The sequence below is a fragment of the Dermacentor albipictus genome, chromosome 1 (genome assembly GCF_038994185.2).
Source record: "Dermacentor albipictus isolate Rhodes 1998 colony chromosome 1, USDA_Dalb.pri_finalv2, whole genome shotgun sequence".
NCBI classification, from domain to species: domain Eukaryota; kingdom Metazoa; phylum Arthropoda; class Arachnida; order Ixodida; family Ixodidae; genus Dermacentor; species Dermacentor albipictus.
Window position 1 is genome coordinate 394,511,292 of NC_091821.1, and position 21,613 is coordinate 394,532,904.

General features: G+C 48.7%; 2 protein-coding genes across 4 annotated transcripts in view; one reads left to right on the top strand and one right to left on the bottom strand.

Annotated features, from left to right (window-relative positions):
- Positions 1–21,613, bottom strand: part of LOC135914791 (heterogeneous nuclear ribonucleoprotein K-like) — a 68,102-nt gene that overhangs the window by 30,245 nt on the left and 16,244 nt on the right. The window lies entirely within an intron of this gene.
- On the top strand, positions 11,490–15,905 carry LOC135913574 (uncharacterized). The gene is made up of 4 exons (XM_065446090.2): positions 11,490–11,881; positions 12,823–12,880; positions 13,777–13,942; positions 15,790–15,905. The coding sequence occupies exons 1-4, from the start codon at positions 11,663–11,665 to the stop codon at positions 15,881–15,883; spliced, it is 537 nt and encodes a 178-aa protein (XP_065302162.1). The 5' UTR covers positions 11,490–11,662; the 3' UTR covers positions 15,884–15,905.

The following is a 21,613-nucleotide window of genomic DNA, read 5'->3' on the forward strand; positions in this document are numbered from 1 at the left end:
CTCCGCGTTCGCTCGGTTACGCCGAGGGACAACGCCGACGCTCGCCGCAGGAACGGGCGCCCAAGAACTGCGCTCTAAAAAAAAAAAAAAAAAAAAAAAATCCACATATTGTAACTCTTCCGTTTGTCATTGCAGCTAATGTACTGAACGAATTTCCGCTCCTGTTTGGGCCACACTTTGCTTGGCCTGCAGCAACTCGTATATAAACAAGTAAATAATGAGATGAATAAATACGTATAGCGGGGACCTCTGGATAATTTCGACCACCTGTGGTTCTTTATAGAGATTCTACACCTAAGCACATGTGCGTCTTTCCATTTCGCCTTATTCGGAATGCAGCCGGCACTCGAACTTGCGACTTCACGCTTCGCGTTAGACAGTTGCGATGCGGTAAGCAAGCTTTCCTTTTCTCTATCAACCAATCTCTCTCACCTTTCTCAACGCCACAGCCACCGAGATACAATGCGCCAAGACGTCTGTTCAGCTATGAAGAGCGCCCCAAATGTACATAAGGGTAAAGCGTTGGTTTGGGCTAGTTGTTAATCCATACTACGTACTGTTTAAGCGCAGAACTTAAACAACCACGAAGTACAACTGTCCCGTTCGTGTCCCTTTGTGGTTGTAAATTTTGCGCTAAAACAGTAAGTAGTAGGTAAGGGAATCGTCTGCCGAAAATCTAGGCCACTTCCAAAAGATGTCGGCCATTTCCAAAGGATGTAACACGGCAATGGCGATGAGTTATCAAGGAAACGCAAAAAAAAAAGACTTCGGTAAAGTAAGATATTTCGCAATTTAAATATGTTATCCTTAAACATACATGCAAGCATACACTGAGGAGCCCATAGTTAGCCCATAGTAACCACGAGACGAGTATACGCTCACAAGATTGGAAAGCTTCTCTCTCGCGAGCTTTGTCTGGGATATGGCAACAGTGTGTGTGAGCCTACGGTCCTTCGATAATACCAAGGTGGTAGCACCTAAAGCCTAGCCTAGTATATTCTCGGCATTACAGTACCGCGTAGTGTCTGTGTGACCCCAGAGAACTTCCGGTTGCACGCTTCGAATCCACGTTATTAAATAAACTTCGTTATAAGAAACATGCCCCGTATCTCGAGCTCATATACGTGGCATTTCTTGCGTATTTCGGTGTAAAGTTGATTCAAGAAATTGCGCTTTAACTGCGGAGCCAAACTGCTAGCAGCTAGAAGGTCCTGTATATCACTATCAGTATGCATGCTTAAACATTAAAAGAGGCGAAGCTCAGGTTAGTCCAGCACACCCGCCGTTTTGCCCTGAACTTCCCCGACCGTCAGACCACTGTTGCCAGCTCCCCTTTGAAAGGTCCAGACTACGGCCTTTGTTAGGCTTCTGCACAGGCACTTCGCACAAAATCACAGCTTTCGCAATCACAACGTCATCGATAACTTTTTTGCGCGACTCTGCCAGTCGCCTGCGAATAGTTTTCATTACACACGACGACAAAAAGGCGTAACCTCGGGGCAACAGATCAAACGAACGCAGGCTGGCGGCTGGCGCAGCCATACCGTCTAATTTTTTCGTCTCCGCTGGCTTTTCGACAGGCCGGGTCTTACTCGCCTTTGCCTCGTGACCTCTCCTCTGCTTCTTGCGCCCATTAACCCGAGTCCTCTAATCCGACGACTTGCGCCTGCGTTTTGGCCTTTGCTTGCACTCTTGCCTGCGCTGCCTGCAAGCGCGCTTTAGACGTCGCCGATTGGAGCTAGGGAAGGAACCTAGCTTGGAATTCGAGCTTTGTCTACATAGCGTCGCTGATTTCGCAAGAAAAAGCAGGCAAGGGTCCGAACCCTAGCAAGAGTATGCGCGTACGTTCGGATGAACTATGAACAAAACAGGCTCGGGCTAGTTGGTATTCCATGCTGAAGTGACTAGCGCAAAAGTGGACACGGGACACTTGAAAGGCGACAAGGACAAGCGCTTGTCCTTGTCGCCTTTTTAGTGTCCCGTGCCCACTGTTGCACTAGTCACTTCAGAAGGAAGGGGCCGCTCTGACGTTGGCTGGTGTCAAGCACGCAGGAAGTTAATAAGGCGATCTGGCACAGCGTCCGATACGACGCCTCTGAAAGATAACCGCCGCGCGCTGCAACATGTTGGAAACTTGTTGAATGTGGATGTTGATAAGACTTTAGACGCGAGAGTGGTTGACTCTTTTTCGCCCCCGCGTCGCCGAATGCTAAACATCAGGCAAACTTTGTCGATAGAAAGAACGAGTGCTTCTCTCGAGACCGTGGTCTCGGTTTCGGTCCCCGGACGAGAATGGCTTTCTTCTTGGACTGACGAAGCGCTCTCCTTACAAAGAAACCGCTTCGGTTACTTTTGCACAAGCTTCGTGGTATATTCAGGCGGACCCCAACTTTCGCTTTCAAGATACGGCTACTCTCCGCTTCTTCTTTAAGCGCCATTTGCGTTAAAAGCCAGTACATTTTCCCCAAGGTATCCACGTCGCCATTCGGACAGAAGTCATACCATGCGGTGGGCGTATTCTGTAAGTGCGCTAAATAACCCTCACCCCCCACCTCCACCCCACCCCCAAACAGCGACGTAGCTAGGTCGTCTGGCACCCGGGGCCCATAGGTCTTCTGTCACGCCCCCCCCCCGCCCTCGCCCCGGGTGTAGTCGAGGATGTCAACAATTTCCGGGTGTCTTCAGGCGCATATGACCCCCCCCCCCCCCCCCCCCCCCCCCCCCGCTGCTACGCCACTGTCCCCAACACTTCATCTGCGCGCGCAGCCTGTAGCGTTCGCCCTTTTCCTGAAGAAAGCGCTGCCGCCGCATTTCCCCTAGCTACGTTTTCTCGGCTCTCATAAGCGAACCCCGAAGGGGTAACATCGCCCCATACCTTGCAGAAAAGCAAAACAGCACTATAAGCTCACTTCTATCACTGGCGTCAGGGTGTGCAATAATAAGGGTCACCGCTCCGAGCAGGCCACATCTAAACAGCGGCGAATGAAGCTCCAGCACAGAAATACAACACGAAGACAAAACCGAAAGTGACAAAGGAGGCGAAACGAGATACACAAATATGGAAGTAAAGGAGAAGCTTGAAAGTCGTGCGTGCCTGTGTGTGTGGCCGCGGCAGAAAGGGGATGTGGAGCGATGACCGCAGCTATGAAGCAGCCCCCGAGGCTGTTGCTTTTTCGCCACAGTGTAGTAGCAGCAGCAGCAGCCGTGGTCACTGCGCGTGAGGCTGCGATATTGACAAACCGCCGGCGAGGATATATCCCCCGGCGGGGGCAACCGCAGCGGAAAGAAGAAGGGAGCAAAAAAAATAAATATAGGGAAGCGAGCCGCCAGGCCTTTTTTTTTTTTCCCCGCCTCTTTCCTCGACTTTTCCTCGCGTCGAAGCACACACAAGACCTATGCCGATCGCCCAAACAAGAGGCAAAACACGCGCGTTGCCCCGGGAGACGCAAGCGTGCGACGGACGCGTCCGCTGAACCACACCGGACGCGCCGCGCTCCGCCAGCTTGCTCAACGGGCCTGGTGACGAAAGCTCGCGAGAAAAAAACGTGAACGAGGGAGCAGAAGGACAGAAAAACAAAGAAGCGGGTGTCGCACACGTAAACAAACAGGGAGAGCAAGACGCGCAATGCAGAGGAGCGGGCAGCCCCAGCCGACGCGGCACTCTCTTTGCTTCTTATGTTGGTCACCGCGACCACGAGACTACAAGTAGGTACAGCTCGCAGGGCCAATGTCGAACACGACGACTGCTGACACGCCTGGTTGTGCCGTAATCGCATATCGAAAAGGCGTCAAGAACCCGGGGTCGCGTTCTCGATCGATCATTTTCAGAGAGCTCCCTCTTACAGAGCACTGCCCATGCCCAGCGGGAGATTGGCACACCTCCCTCCGGATCTGAGTTACACGTTCACTCTCAATTGCGTTGACAAGACGCGCGCCACCCCGGCGAGGTTGCATGTTACGAGGCGCAAGAGCGAAAGAACGCTCGAATGCAACCGAACGGAATCGGCGCCTCGCGACAGACCAAGCACCGAAAATAGACGCGCGCCACGGTTATAAATTGAATGCAGTACAAGGTGCCGAGCCTTCGTGCATGACGAGCGCAATCATCGTCTATTTATGCCCACTGCCTCCCAGTGCCTATGTCTTGCGCCAGCTTACCCGATTTTACGCTTGAATTTTTCCCTAATTTCACCACACCTAATTCTCTATCGTACTCGACTGCACCCGTTCTGTAACTCTAGTGGACCAACAGTTCGATCTGCCCAATTTCATTTCTTTCTCTACAGTATTGGTTACCCCCGTTTGCTCTAATCCACACCGGCTGTCCCTCAATGTTACGCATCATTAGCATATCAAACCCTAAACCGACAGGAAACGGACTACCTTGAGAGCGAGCACCCTGCGGAGTCTCGTTATTGGCGTGTCGCGCCAGAAGCGGTCGGTCGTTCCACCAACCACGTGACCGCCAGTTCAAGAGCGAGGGGAGAGAGGCTCCATAAGTGACGCAGAGCAAGGTACGGAATACAAGACAGCCAGACGCCAGTAACCTCGCACCAGAGAAAGGGTTAATTTGCACTCGCGAACACAACTATTCGTTACCGGACTGCAACCCTCGATCCCCTTGATGGTCTATTCGCATCAAGATCGAAGCATTTTGCCCCCATGCAGTCGGCCGGCGGCAGCTTCCCTATAGACGCCGCCAGGTCGGCCAAAGCCCCGCAACTGAGCGTGAGACTATTCAAACCCGCGATGCAGCTCGATACCCCGGCGCTTGGTGAGAAAGACACCAGATACGGCAGAGACAATTAGGTGAAAGCGTCCGAACCGAACGCCTTTCGCCTCGTGAATCGCTAACGACGAGACCAGAGAGAGACGCGTCCTTTCGCGCACGAAGTCGCACAATGCGAGCCACGAGAAGGGCCATTCTTTTTGCCCGCCATGAATAGTGCAACCATTTAACGCGTCCCTTGCACAGCGCGTCACTCGCTCTCGACGTTGCCGCACGCAGGTGGCGAGCGCGTGCATTGATCCCACAGCTGCGAGCATTTCGGGCCCGGACGCGCTCGTTCCCAGGAAAAGGCCTGCAGTATAGCCAGAGTCACGCGCTGCGAGCGTTTTTCAACACGTCTTCTTTTTTTTTTCGAATTCGAACGTGGGTTCTAAAACAGTCGTTTTTTTTTTTTAAAGGCTACAGCGCAACTGCGCCTTCGCATCCGAGTTGCACGCACGTGGCGCTAGTACAGCTACACGAGGACAAATTTGCAGCGTTATACAGGGTGTCCCACATAACGTGAGCCAATAATTTTAGAAATGAAAGGTGCGTCGGAAGCGAATTGAACTGAACGCATACTATTCGCAATAGCCTATAATAACTCGGACATGTTTTTTTGTTGTTTTGCCCAAGACTCACTAATTAAGTTTAATTACCCAACTTTTTAATTGCTGGCTCACAAGATGGCACCGTCGGCATTGGTGTTCCAGCCCTCAACTCCGGCATACCATACGGTAATGGCCTGCTAACGCATACGTCAGACAAACTCTTCGTTAAAGACTTCGTGCTAATAGCTGACTGCTAACCTTAGCAGTCGAAAAATGCTGCGGTCGATGCCAGAAAATACCAATGTTTCCTGAAAAAATACAAGAATTGTTTTATAATTAAGGATGTCGACTGTTTAATTCCGAAAGTGTGTTCTGCAGAGAAGCTGTGAACAGTCATTTTGCTTTACAGTCGCGGCAAGAACGACCTGTACCACAGGCAAACGAAAAAGTTCCACGTTTGTTCATAAATCGTTCACTTAACGGCGGCCGATATTTTGGTTTTCATCATATCTACAAGTGGCCGGTGGGTAGGTCCTACTAATCCGTCACGTGCGAAAAACCAGGCTGACAAATCCGTTGGGACTTATTGCTTTTTTTTAAATTTTGCCTCTTACATTTATTATCGTCAATACGACAGTCGTAAACGAGCTCTAAATATCGGCCATTTTACGATGACATCGGAAGTTGGCCGGTATGTAATAAGAGTTCCCTATAAGTATTACTATAACATTACTATTTTGAGCCAATTGGAGAGGCCGTAGCAGCCCTCTGGGCCAATCAGAGCTGACAACATGGCGGAATTCGACAATGCCTACAATGGCACCGCAGCGTGGCAATGATGAGCAATATGTGGATTAGCTAAACTTCATCCTTCCCGCTTCAAATAGCTTTGCGGCTTTGCACATTGACGACGTACGACAAACAATATTGCGGATTTGAAATAAACCGCACTTCACTCCGTACAGTGCACGCACACCTAGAATCGACGACACGGCGAACTATCAACATCGGTATAATGCTGCTGTTCTCGAACGCGGCCAGTCGCACTCGCCGGCACTTTCCTCAATTAAAAGTGACTACGTACATGGGTGCCTGTATTTACGTATTGTTATGCTGACTCATTACTTAGCTTCCGAGGTGCACTGTTTGTCTCGTATCGCACATGGGCAGGAAGCGGAGGCCCCTTCGATAAAGCAGCGCAAACAACCCCTTCGCTCAGCTGCCAACGGTGTCAATAGTGGCATCGCCGTTTTCGGCGAGAAAACTGCGTACATTGTGTGCATGAAGAGAGTACGAAGAATGATAAGTAGGCAGCATAACAACGCTCCCGTATACTATGCTGTCTCCTGCTCGCTCGTGTGTGGTCGATAGTTATCAGACTGACTCACGATTGGTGTAACGGCAGCTACATACACAAAATCTGCCTGTTTTGCTATGTCACTGACGCGCGGCTAGCGTTATACTTCAAGCGAACAACGAGCGGTCGCTGCACAACAGCTGCCGATGCAAACAAATGCACCGGTCGGTGCTTCGGACTGGCAGTGGCGTTCTTCCGAGATACAAATGCGAAAAGCAGCGCTCCACAACAGATTACGCTGAGTACGCGAAGCGCTTCTCTGAAAAGGGGTAAAACAATTAAAATAGCAGCAACACGTACATAGTCGGTAGTTAGGGCTACCCTCGATTTTTGTGTTGCAGTGCGACATGTTGCGCATGGGTGTTGGCTCTCATGGGGGCGGTCGAATGCGAACGGCAATTCGCAACTATTGAATTCGCCGGAATCGTAGATGTCACCGCTTGACAAATCCGAAGGGTTGGTCCACCCGTAGGTACGGCGCGGTCACGAATCGGCTGAGCGTCTGCTCTTAGATCGCCGCTTTCGTTCTCCGTGCGGGCGAGACCAGCATGCCTTGCGCGCCTTCCCCACTGGTGTGCCACTCATGACGTCACACGAACAGGGTTCGCTCGGCTGCTGGGCAAGGTTTCGGTTTAGCGTTTTTTTTTTGCTTATATAAAATCATTTTCTAATTTGCGGTACAATTCTACTAACAGACGCGCGGCAATGGGGTCTCGGGAGCCTAAAAATATTATCGCCTTCACATGGTCAGCAAATCGCCGGAGTTGCCATATAAGGGGGCACTAGGACAAAAAAAAAAAAAAAAAAAAAATTGACTGTAATTTAGCTCTGGTTAAACCTGGCTGAATTGCGAAAGCGATATCTGCATGGCTACGCTTGTAGTTCTGCCTGTGGTGTAACCTGATGTTGGATTTAGCTTGGACTTGCTTCGGCTTCTCGTCGTTTTCGCAATCGTTCTTCTCGTTATTCCTCCGTCTTCTGGGCACGTTGCAACCTCTTTCTCTCATTTTTCCTAGCTTGCTTAGCTTTGGCCGTAGAATTTAACTGTTCCGAAGCAGTAGAGCAACTAGAGTCAGATATAGACTCTTGGTCTGTAACTTCCATGGCGAGACTGATCAACCAACGCGTAGCGCACCGCTATACCCTTACAAAAAAATTTCACAGGCAGTCTATAGACATTCTGCAGACGTCTATAGACTGCCTATAGATTTTCTATAAAACATTTTGTAAGGGTATATCCCAGTGAAGCCGCCACGGAGCGAGCGCAAGGCGAGGAGGTCGTCATATCAACGGAGAGGCCACCTGTTAGGCCCGGCGCCGGCTCGGGGGGCACGTCATACGCGACGAGCGGTTAGACCAGGGCAGCCATGTTGGAAAATACTGAATAATTTTTGGATAAGCCAGCTCGAAGCAGGCTAGATTCCGGTCTCATTTCAATCTTAATTTGGTGTCTTGTTTCCGTCTAGTCTCTTTCGTGCAAGCGACTTATCGGCTAGGGAAGATTAAGCCTCCAATAAGATTCGAATGAGCCTGAATATCAGAATAAGACTGGACTAAAGAGTTTTGTGCAAGCGGGCAGCTGTTTCTGCTACAGAAACTAAAAAAAAAAGAAGGGGGGATGGGGGCATCATTACCGCTCGCTCGAAGTGACGCATCACCTAACGCGCGGCTCCTAGGCCTGGCCTCCGAGATTTCAACGGCACACTCGTGCAATCTAGGAGGCCACGTTACAGCGTGGCGTAGATATCGCGGCCGCCATGGGGTGCCACGGCGAGCCCTCTCACCGTCGAGACGCTCGAATTACCGCGTGCTCCGACTTGGTCTCTCGTTGCCAGCCAGGGCGCCGGCGACCGCGGCGGGCTGAAATAAATGTTTGGGCGGAACGCGCAGGGACTTACGTCATCACCACCAGGTGCAGGCATCGTCCGCTGAGGTGCTGCTTTTAAAGAGTGCTAACACACACACAAACACAATATGACACAATTACCACCTCCGTGGCTTTGCCAAGATTGTTTCAGGGGTACACACTACTCATTTCTAACAAATTTAGCCAAAGTTAAATTTCGCGGCGGTTAGCCTTCAAGGACATAGCGTAGCGCAGATACAAACGTGATGAAATACGTCACACGTCAAGTGATCCTGTGGTGCCTCGGTCTTTCACTGCGGTTATATGCCTCTGTGCTGAACTATTTCCCGACTAAATTTAGGCACCCACATACACTAGCCACCATTTCCGAAATGTTTGAACACAGTTACACATCAAGGAGAACTGATACCTTTTGTTTGCCTTTGTATTTCCGGCCATGAGTACACTAGCAAAAAAAAAAAAAAAAAAACACACGCAGTAATTCGAGATCTATCTCAATCAGTACAGTAATTAATTAGTGATAGGCTTTCTAAACTGTCCACATTCGAAGTCTCCTCAACGTATCAGAGAGACCGACTAAAGAAAGTAAGGGCAGCGCGGTCGATCAGAAAGGAAATCCAGTCTGCTACCCTACACTCACACGAGGGGGAGGGTGCTTAAAATCGGGATCTTGTGGTCAGCGTGGCATATTAGGCATTACAGGGATCACGCTTCGAACTACCGTAGACAAAATCGCCAGGGTCCCCCCCCCCTATATGGCAGTTCCCGTTGAAAAATAATGAGCTCGCGGTGACGCGTCTCTCCCTGCAGAAGCGAGACAATAACCGACATTTACTCGAGCAGTCCTAGTCGAACAACACACGCCAGGCGTTCCGTTCTGCACGGCACAAACGAGCAAGAGAAGAAAGGTCGGCCGACTCACGCGCGCTGACCGAAGACGACGGAAAAGGCCGCGCCGCACGGCGAGAGGCCGCGCTGCTAACTGCGCCGTCGGACTCGCAAATCGCGCCGCCAAAAAACACGGGGGCACACGCGCCACCGCGCTCATTATAAAACGATGCCGCGACGCGCGACAGAAGCGCTCCAATGCGTGGGCAGACGTCGTTAATGCACGACAACATCGTCCACACAATACGGGGCAAGATTCGACGCTGGTCTGAGGCCTTCCACGTATATACGAGTGCGATCAGTTTCCGGGCCTCGTTACCTGGTCGACGGTGGCCGTGCCTTGTATGGGAGCCCACATTTTCTTATGTAACGCGAAGTTCGGGTTACGGGACCAACGTAAAAAAAGCGCTGCACGCGTGCGGAAACATTTGCTCGAAAACAGTTTCGCAAGGGGACGCCAGAGCTACGACGGGAAAAAGCATTTCGGTAGCATGTTTTGCGCACAGCGATCCCAAGCGTATGAAACCAAACATGATTGCGATAGAAAGAGCCGAGACTCGAAACAACTAAAAAAATTATAAACGAAGTTTGGTAATCGAGCTCCCAAAGATACAAGTCCAACAGTGGGAGGAGGATCATGCAGCTACCAGTCGGGTGGCGACGCTAGCTCGATATTCACGCACCATCACCGTGACGCAACAGATTTTAGAAGCATCTGGCCGAGGCTACTCAGTTGCTTGTTTAATAATAATAATAATAATAATAATAATAATAATAATAATAATAATTAATACGAAATAGAAATTCGAGAGAAGGAACTTATTAGGTTCAAATGTATTCGAATATTAGGCTCCTAGAAGCTGTAGCAAAATGGCCACTGTCAGCGTGAGAGGAAGCTACAGCCTATATACCAAGTCGGAAAAAATGCAACTATGAACGGGTGGCGGCTACGCCATGCAGTTTTCCGAACTATAGCTCATCATGGCGTCATGAATCCTGACGGCGTGTGTGCCCGAGTCTAGGGGAGGGACTACATCACGTGCTAAAAGAACCAGAGACTCTCCCCCTAGCAGGTTTCCGGGACAATGTCTGCGCAAAAACGATCCAAACACGAGAAAACTTATTTGGAATCCGTGCTGAACGATTGTTGGCCTTCGAAGAACACTTTCACCAGGCTAAACTGATTAAGCGTTGCTCTTACTTTAGCGTCAACTTGAATGACATGCCCAATATTTAGGCATGCTGTGCTCGCTATAGACCAGAACACGCTAGTCTCGCACCCAGACTAACCGAACGCATACTCTCGCACCCGGGTTGCCCGGTCGACCGGCGCGATCTTGTACTGGGCTGCCAAAGTGTGTTCGCCGGCGACCAGTAGACATGGCAAGCGCCAGCTCTAGGGCTCCAAAGTGCGGAAATGTGCCCGTTCACACGGATCCAAAGTAGAAGAAGTCATCTGGGCATCATTGCGTCGTGTTTGGATGCCAAAACAACCAGCGGAAAAGGAGCAGGTTGCTTAGCGCTGTTTGCGAAGAGCACAACACACGTAGGGAATCGTGCCGGTGCGGTGTTTTCAGCCTGCGCCGATTTCCATCCGCAACGAAGAATGCAAAGCTGCGCCACCGGTGGATAGCTGCAGTGAATAGGAAGAACTACCAACCCAGTGAAAATGCACGAGTGAGTATTCGATCTGTGTATATTTTGGTGCCACGTTCAAGTTTGCGCCCTACAAACGTAATACGTGTAACACGCAGGTTTGCTCCGAACACTTTCTGGGCAACAAGCCTACAGAGCAGAATCCCACGCCGGTGCTTCGCCTTGGCTATAACAAAAAGGCAAGCCTTTTCGTGTTTTCATTCAGGCAGAGCTCCCGACGGTTAAGCGGAACAGTTGAGTTTGCGGTTAGCGATACTTGCAGCTGGTGCACGGAATGACCATTAAGCGTGAACGACAAGTTGTAGGCCTTGCTGGTGAGCGTTATTGCTAATGAAAGTAAACCGAAGTCTGCTCGTCACGTACACTGTAAAAAGCAACCGTCATTTTGACGGCCATCTTTTTATCTATTTTGACGAGCCGTCGTTGTCAAACGCGAAAGACGGCGACTTCTCCGTGAACGAGCGAGCGAGGAGAAAGAGACGGAGAGCGCAACACAAAACGAGAAACTCTATTGGCTGGCGCGTAGGGGTACGTCATCTGAGTCATCGTTCCACGTGGGCTTCGGGCCCCCGCGGATGCTTTCAAGGAAGGAGTCCTCCTCGTCCGGTTGTTGCCTGAGCAGTGGCGCCGTCCCCTCGCTTTTCTTTGTGCGCGCTGCTACTGCCTGGGCGTGCGTTCGGCTTTTTTCGCCATTTTTGCCTTTTTGTGTGTGGCGCGTTGGAAGGCCGCGAAGACGCAATCAAGGAGCGTGTGGGCATCGAGCTGCAGCCGAAAATCAACTGCAGCGGGTTAAGGTAAGTGTAGTGTGTTCTGCTTATATGCTTCTTCGTCTGTTTACATGCTTCGTTCGTGCAGCACGTGTTCTGTGAGGCACATAGCTCACGAGAAGCACGCTAGTTCTCACGCGTGGTCCTTCGTGCTTGAATCGCGGCCTCATGGTTCAGCCACGTGCAACGATTTTCAGGGGCTGCCTGCATCCACGTGTTAAAAAAAAAAAAAAAAACTTTCTGTGAGGGACACTGAAGCGTACGAAGAGCACTGGCGCACGTTAATTGAAGAGAGTAGAAGAAAGTCGTTTTTAGTACCCCTATCATGCAGGCACATACAATCGCGATCGAGCCTGACTTTCGATCACTGCTACGCGGGCCAAGGATCGAAATCGGGTTGGTCGAGCTCTAGCGCGCTATGCGTCGCTGTTTAAATGCAGAACACCTGATGAATGTGCTTAACAGGCAGTAAAAGTAGTTGTAAAAACCATTCTTTACATTTTACATCATCAGTTTGACTTACCGAAATGTTCGGCGGTAGTCTTGCAGAGTTAACAAGTGGCTGAATGTTTTCTGTGTTCGTGTACTGATAGTGTGCAGTTTCATTCTTGTATAGCATTAAGATATGGACCTAATTACCTTATTTTTTGGCAATAGTTATTTCTGAATAAATTTGTTCATTTTTATAGTTTATTGCCTATAGGCCTAAAACAAGGGCCAAAAATTTATCTCGACTGGCGTGTCCATTAGCTGGGAATTATTCAGCAAAGTAAATTTGGAGTTTTCTAATTATATACCGCATTTTCATCCACTTCTGCTGAAATGATGCTGTACCTGAGGTGTATAAAGGGCCTTGATGACAGCAGGATCCTTAGAAGTATGGTTATGACGTATTATTTAGATGCATGTATCTGATCCCTTTGATGTTTTCTCTGGAGTCTAATAACATGTGGCTTGTGAATTCCCAGCATGCAGCTGAAGGGGGGCCGGAAGGACTGCCAGCAACGCCGCACCTTGCTGTCATTGGTGTGTATTTGTCATTTATAGAACTTTGGATCAAAACATGGCTTGTACACTGTATTTTACTATTGTATGATACAACCTGATTTTGTGTAACCTCACCCTACTTAGTAGAACATATTTAAAACTTAGAAATGAGGCTAGCCCAGGATGAAAGGCTTAATTGCTGCTTCATCTTATATATGTGAAGTTTGTTTAATAATTTAACATGATAACAGTGTGCAAGTTTGGCCAGTAGTTTTCCATTCTTGTTAGAGTGCGCAAAAAATTTCCAACTCAGTAGCAGTACCGTCGATAAGTGGTGAGGGCGGGGCGATTTCTGCACCATAAGGTGATATGCCAGAGTTCATCGTGACTAACATGCAGCTTTTTGACTTGCCAAAAGCATGACGTTTTGCTAGAAAGCATGAACGAAGCTGAACTGGGCTTTTCTCATCAATGTCATGGCAGGCTCAGTACAAAATGGAGGGCCACTTTGGCTTAGAAAAGTTACCCCGGTGCTTGCCTAAGTTTCGTCAACTCGTCACTTTTCTCCATTATTTAACAAATAAAGTATTCTATCGACAGACAAAGTTGATGCTTTTTATTTGTCGGGCAATATTTGTAAAGATTTTCCCACAAACAAGTTCTGTGTAATATTTTGTGTTTACAAGAAGCAAGGGTCTTCAACAGATATAATTAGTGGCGTGTAAAGCACTGATAAGGGAAGGCATGTTGCACGTCTGTCTACTGCCAGGGTACCATAAGGCCTAGTGACACGACCCAGTATTGCTTTTTATGTGTACATTTGCATTCGCCTTCTCTCAGTGTACACATTGAAGGCCATAGAGTTACTCTAATTATTGGATAGCCCCTTTAGTGCAGAGCATTTGCTTGTCAACTAATCTTTTTTTTCCTTGCAGGATCAAGCATGGGGGACATAAAGAAAATCATCGTTGCAGTTGATGCTGTAGAATTCATCTCTACAAGAAGTCTTGAGAAGGCCATGGGCCTCCTCCTAGGTGCCTTCCTTGTTTTCAACGTGGCGTGCCCTCCCGACTGTCCCCTCGCCATGGAGTTTTCGCAGAGGTAAATGAGTGAATATGGATGATGCTTTTGATAAGTAATCGGAAACCGAGACAAAAACGTGAGCAGTAGGCTTCTTTTTCCTGAGAAAAGGCACTCGCCCTCCTTAGCCAGTGCCTGCAAGTGACCAGTCCTGCCCTGTTCCCCTATAATTCAGATGTCACATACATTCCTCTCGTGCATTTCTGCGTTCTCTGGCACGGCATCACATTGTTTTGTGGCACAGCTGTATGGTGTTTCGCCAATCACGGCCGTCTTTAGAAAGTAGAATGGCAAGGTTATTGACATAGTGCTGCTTGCCAGTGGTACATGCTAACAAGCCTTGCACATTTGCTCGCTCTGGCAATGAGTCAGAGGGCTGCGAGGTGAAGGTTGAAGTTTTTATTTTAAATTGCACCCAGTTCTGGTATTCTACTTGCAAAACTGGAGATTTGATCATTGTCGCATTACTAATGCACCAGCTTGGCAATTTACAATGCCTAAACTTGGTCACGTGTCCTGTGAGCGCATCTAGATAGCGCTTTTCGGTTTTACGCATAGTTTTGTTAGTTGGCTACTGCAAGAAAGGTGCAAGGACGAAGAACCAGATAGGTCAGGTGCTACTGTCAATGATTGCTAAATGTAATGTGTGCAGCACTTTTATAGGTAGCGACGTCAGGAAAAATGGGAGCGAGAATGAAGTTAAATTGCAGTTCTTTTAAGTCACTCTACTATGTATCGTGTCCATTGGCTAATGTCCTAGTGCAACATTACAGTGTGCCTGACTATGGGTTGCGTCCACACATGTGGCACTAAGTTGCCGAATGCCTGTCTGCACTTTTACAGACCTCAAGTTCCCTTGTTACCATTGATGCAGTGCTCTCTCTAGCCTATGTACAATCAGCCCCAAGAAAATAGAGCTCACTACCTCACCTTCTGGGCACTCAACAAACCTTTTGCAATGATAAATGTCAGTTTTTTTTTCGTTTTGCATTGAAATTGGAGACATGACACATAGGCAGGACAGCTTCACAGGTACTGTCACAACCATTACATGGCACTTTCATCCTTCACCTGGTGATCTTTTAGGGGCTAGCAGTGTGATTAGTGCCTTTGAAAAAATTATACTGTGGTCCCATATTTGCCCAGAATTGCTGAGTACTTGAAAAGAACAGGTGAAAGAGCCATCATAAAGGTTGCTATGTCGGCACCTGAGAAGTTGGCAACCCTGTGTGTCAACAGTTGCAGTGTAAAAGAAAAAAATGACACATCCATCATTGTGGCAGGTTTGTTGATTGCTCAGAAGATTTCAGTAAGAAATTCCGCTTATTTGCAGCCAAGGGCACAGAAACTAGAATGAGCATTCTCCAAATGGTAAGATGAAGCATGATAATGACATAATGCATATTGACATAAGCATAATGAGATGATAATGGACATAGGGGTGTTACATCAGTACTGATTTATATATGCGGCTGACAGCAGAAACCCTGAAATGCAGCAAAATGCTCTTGTATAGTTACGGTTTCTAGAGTCTGTGCATGTTCCCTGTATATGATGAGCACCTATCGTTACTAGAAATCCTTTACGGGTGTATGTGCAATTGTGGGTTGTTTTTACGAGTTATAATAATGGTTACATGTAGGTACATCATCCATCATTAGTGCATGTGTATGTAGCTATTTAAGCGCACTACTACTGTGCTCACATTTGCTGCTACATGATTTTAATCGTCTTTTCATTTCATAATACTGTGTGTTGCAGAAGGCAGTGCAGTTCACACATTCATGGCATTTCACGTGTGTAGCCAGAGTATGTGATTGCCACAGTTTATGGAGCATGGATTTATTCTTTCCTCATCTTGTTTCCAGGTACCTGGGGCAGATCGACCCAACGAAAGGGCGCGGCAAAGGCACGGCCGGCAGAATCGCCCCAAAGTTACTCAGCCTGCTGAAAGCACTTTAATTTATGAATAAATGTGCAAGTATAGATGTGCATTTTTGTTTTTTGTTGCATGTTTCATGAGGCACTGCCCACTGCAAGTGACTGTCATGTGGCCATGTTGACCACACAATATATTGACACAGAATTATGTTGACACTTGTGTTGTTGGGCCATCATACTAACAGTACAGTTGCATTTCATGTTGCCAAGCCAAGTTTTGGAATGGTTAAAGGCATCGTCATTTTTAAATAACAGCCTGCTATTACCTTGATGGCCAACGCTGTACTGACAAGTATATAAATTTCAAATTTGCAAAAGTCGAAGTCATAAAAACAGTTAATTGACAGCTTGCCATCACAGACAATCAAATGGTATAATTAAGGTTTGGTTGTATATTGAAATTTATAAAAAGACATAGAAGTCAGGAAAAAACATTGTCTTTTAGAAATGACGGCTTGCTGTAACTGCTACGGTCAAGTGCTGTCAAAATGACGGTTTGGTTGTATTTCACATTGACAAGAAAAACATTGAAATGATGCAAAAACCGTCATTTAGAAATGATGTTCTGCTGTCACTTTGATGGTCAAATGTCATCAAATTGACGGTTCGGTTGTACTTTAGATTGACAAGAAAGACGTCAAAATGATGGAAAACTGTCATTTAGAAATAATGTTCTGCCGTCACTTTGACGGTCAAATGTCATCGAATTGACGGTGCAGTTGTATTTCAGATTGACGAGAAAAACATCAAAATGATGAAAAGACAGCGTCATTTGAAAATGACGGTGTGGCATCATTTTAACGGCCAAATGCTTGGAAATAGAGCTGCCAAGGTATTTCCCGTCATTTTGACGGAATTTTTTTTACAGTGTAGCATGCGTCCACAAAAACGTAAACGACGACTATTCGTCGCCGAAGGTGTTCTTGCGGCGCACCTACCTTTACGAGCTGGTGCTGCAGGTGTCATTCGTAACGAATTCATTCCTGAGCTCTAAACTGCGTGCGGGCTGTTATGCGCGGCAAAGCGCAAAATATTTCCGTTCATATGGCGAGGAAAATAAGGTGCTTAATTATTCTTGTATTTTGTAACAGAATTTTGATCGTTCTCACTAGTTTTTTTTTACTGTTTTCATTTCTAAGGGAGCGCCAACAATCCGATGGTCTCGCACAAGCGAAACAGGTCTGGTACCAGGTAGCTGCAGTCGGTGGGGCTAATTTCTTGGAATGCAGGTGCGGTTGTTGTCTTGTACCAAAGGGGTCCTGATGATGCAGCTTTAAGTAGGGATGGTAATTTTACGTGCCCTGTCATGGTTTGTGCAACTGTACAACACCTGCATCTGTCATGCTCGCCCTGTTATACGGGCTTTGACTGCACATGTAGTTGAACACTATAACTACTGTAGTACCTCATTTTCCAATGAGTGCAGGTTTAGCATCATATGCTGCTTGTTCGAGTGCTGTAGGCTTTTGTTCTGAATGTTGTACTCCTAAGTGGTTGCACGATACAATTGGCCTGGTGTATTTTCTATTTCATTTTGAGAGGAATTTATATCTTTGCAACAGTGATGGCATGGGAAAGAACTACAGCCCTTCTTACTATAACATCTATTTTGTTTTCAATGTGCAGGTGGTGAAGGGCAGGCGTCTGCTAACCAGGCAGTCAAACGACCTCGCCAGTTGGTTGCCAAACGCGACCAACCCAGTAGAGACCATGACAAACAAGACCAAACTGAAAGTGCAGATGACAGTGTTCTGCGTGCTTTAATAATATATGGCACCAACACAGTGCTGTAAATTCCTTCACAGGTTACGTGCCAAAAAGCTCACACGTGTTCTAGCATATAGCGCGCGGTTTGTACAAACGTAATAGCGTACCTACCTACCCGATGTATTCGCTTCTGCAGTCTGCACAGCACTCAGTGTGGCCATTGCGGACTTGCATGAGGTCTTGAAGTTTGATTGAATCCAGACAGCGAAAATGACAGGTTAGAAAAAACGCGAAACGCGCCTTCCGCCCAGCTAAAAAGCCCAAGTTTCGCTTTCGCGCCGGGTCGCATCTCCCGGCGTGGCAGCCCAGGCCTGCTACTTCGCGGCGCTTGGGATAGATGGCGCGACTGGCGCTCATCAGTATGGCGGCGCCCTTTGAATTTACGGTGTTCTGGTGTATACAGCCTCGTTCACACGAGCTCGAGGCGAACGGGTCCATGTCAGAACTCGAGTTGACCAAGCCGGTGGGGCAAGTCAACCCACACGTTGCAAGCGGGTTGACCGAACTCGCACCGACGCTAGCTCGGCTCGACCCGCTAAACGTTCACACGAACCCGACAACCCGACTTGACCCGACTTTATCGGGTTCGTGTGAACTTATAGCTATACTATCCAGCAGGTTTCCACCCCACTACCCCCTAATTCGCCGGCTCGTGCGGATTCTTTCGGAGATCGTCCCCGCGCACACAGAAGACTGGACGAACACGCGCGAATGAGCTAAAATCCGACGCTGCTAGAAACACGCCGAAGCATTCAGCCTTCGCACGAGCATTCCTTTCAGACACTTCGAAAGGCGCCGCCATATACGGGACTGGACTGCGGCGGCCACCTGCTAGCTGTAGAGAAACAAAGCTAAACGGAAAGCTGTTTCTCCTTGCTTTTTTTCTTCTTTATGCTGGGACCCACCAACCTGTCTGCCGACGCCTCCGGTGTCGTGAAAAAGGTTTATGAGAAGACTATAGAGGGAAACAGGGAGACAACGTAACGCGAGACAAATTCGACGCGAACGCACTAGGCGTCAGCGACGTCTTCAAAGAGGTCCTGCAACACCTTTACCTAGGTTACAAAAGGTCGCGAGACATGAAAGGAAAAAGGGAACCGCCTCGCGAATCTCTTTCGAGAGTGCCTTTCTTTTTATTTTCTACCCGAAGCGTTTCTGCATCATCGGGGAGGCGAAAAAGCCGAAAGTTGCCCCTTTTGTGACCTTCCCAGACTTTCCTCGTGCAGTTCGTTTGTCAAGCAACAAGGCGTGCAGCTGTCCGCCGCTTTCCGGCTCCTCCAGAGGAAAACCGGAGGAATTGTATAAGCGCTTCATGTTTCGCGACGCGCGCCATTGCTGTCTTTGGTGAACGTTTTTATCCATATTGCGGAAAGTTAAATGCTGTTCGCCTGTCAGTGCGCGAGCTTCGATCGTTGATTTCCAAGCGCAGACGCTTAACGCCAAGGTGTTGCGCCAAGCGCGAGTACAGATGTATGCTTGCACGTACGGTTATTTCTCATATCACATTTCAGCCGGGAGTCAAGTGTCGTACTTGCCCCGATTCGCGTCTCGGTGTGTTTGTTTTTTTATTCGGCGGTGTTACACGTGCATCACATTTACGACCACACCACGTCTGCATCAACGTCGTCACATCAGTCCCGATCCCACTCGTAGGGTATACGCACCCGCCACTCAAGTTCGACCACATGGCAGCCGCCCAGTTTTACACATTACACGAGTTCCTTTCTCCCTTCGTCAATCAGGCACGCTGAAGGCTGCATGCGGCGACACCACACGCAAGAGGCGCTCGCATCGCGCCACTGCGACGTCACCACGTCGGCGCTGCGCTTTTCTCGCGCGCACAGAAACCGGGATTGTAGGCTCGCTGGTCGCGCCGTGGCAAGGCCGCGCTGCTCCCTCGTTTGTTGACAATGCAGTGAAAGAATCGCCACAAATAATTGTTTACCCTTTTCTTCCCTCGTTTCACTCCTCTCCCTCCCCCGTTCCGCTCGTTCATCGCGTTCGAAGGAAGCCGAGCGACGACCATTTCTTGCGGTGATCGCGCTATTGTGTCAACTCAGATACGGCTACGACTTCGAAAGTCCGCACACGAGGCAACACACCTGGTGGGCGAGTTTGCCCGGATAACATAGAACTGGATGCGCATCGCATTCGGTCTGCCGACAAGTTGATTACAGTTGTAATGTCTTGTCTGCCGACAAGACATTACAGGACGATGCCAACGTATAACTGAAAACTCATCCGCACGCGTCTCTCTGCTCAGCATGCTGGGCAGACGACGATATAGGGAGTATATCCTGCGTATTCCCTAAATGTAGTGTCAAATGCGGCGGTGGCGGAAGCACGACGATGTGCGACCACCGGAAACCACTACTCTCTACTATCATCATTTTTTTACCCTACAGCTAAGCTGTTGTGGAAGGGACTTCCACGAGCGCTTTCGTGCGGCGACGGCGTGCTGGGATCAAATGTTAACCGAACATCAACCAGCAACGAAACCTGCGTCAGAGCGGTGAAAGTTGAGGGCCCCGAAACTGCCGCGTGACCGAAGCGTCGGCGATGATTCAGCACGAAGAACAGCAAGCAAACGGACACCTCGTATACTTCCGACGAAGGGTGTGACAACTCTCTCAAACAGCTTCGCTGCCTTGATGTTATCAGTTTCTCCATAGGCCCACACCTGCAAAGCATGTTCATTACTTTTTGGGGTCTAACGAGCGGTTGGCGCTGAAAGAGGGGCATAGATAGAAAAGCACAGCGAAAGCGGAAATGAACGCTTTGTCGTCGTGCCGGACTGCATCGATGGAGATTCGGCAACGACACAGCGTCGACACAATATGTCTTCGTAATGTCTCCTTAACAAGCATCCGATCTTCGTGCTTCGCCCCGTCCGCTCCCGCTGGTTCGAGCCACTGATAATTCTCGGAGTTCCATACCCGGTAGTGACCAATTAGACGTATAATAAGCCCCCCACCCCCACCCCCCGGCGCCGCCCCAGGTTTACCCAGATCGCGTCCGCCCCTGCCGCCACACCGGGGCCTAGATAAACTGGCTTATAAAAATGAACGACGGCATAAACGCGAGCAACGCGAGGCTTGAAGCACACAACCGACACGATGGGCTGTTCGTTCCGGGCGCCCGGTCGTCTGATACGGTGCCAGCTGTGTCATCCGTTCCTCCCGACGCAGCACATTGCGCACCGTGCGCAAATGCACCGCGCTCGGTGCAGCGCATCTGCGCACATAATAGAGACTTTTAGCAGTGCCCTATTACGGTACGGTAAGCGCGGTATACGGTACGGTATTACTGTTCCGTACTAAATTACCGCAATGACCGAAGACGTTTTAGCTGCGTGTGCCGCTCGATGCGTACGGTAATCTGATAATGATGATAGCGGCTAACATTGGGGCTTTACAGAGTACAATAACTATGCGCTGAGCGCGAAATATTCATTTTGACGAATACTAGAAAGCTTTAGCTTGTTCATACACGCATCATTTTTTACAAAAGGGCCCGGCTACGGCAAACTTAGACACCAGTTACAAGGCCGGTGGCGACATCTTGTGACACTTCGTCCTGCAACACGTGAAACCTTTTGTTACATAGGTGTTTTTATCTAATCAATACATAAAAAAGGGTTTGTTTCTTGTAAATTGCACCGCTGCTGAATATATACACCAGCAGATAAGTTGAATATAGTTAGTTACTGCAATAAAAACTCTGTGTCCCCTCTAAGTAAACTCTGCATCACTAGATGGCGCCACCTACCTGGTTTTTTTTTTATGCCACTGTTTACTTGTTGTCACTTCGTCGCCCCGCAGATGGTGGTTTAAAGTAACCTCTTGCCTTGGTATTATCATGGTAAAAAAAAAGCACGCGAGAGGTGGACTCTGTGGCCGACATCAGCTTCTCACTGTTTTGGCTTGGTGCAGCTCAGCTCGCGACACACGGTGCTAGCCGACCCTTACCGCCTCGTATGCCGTA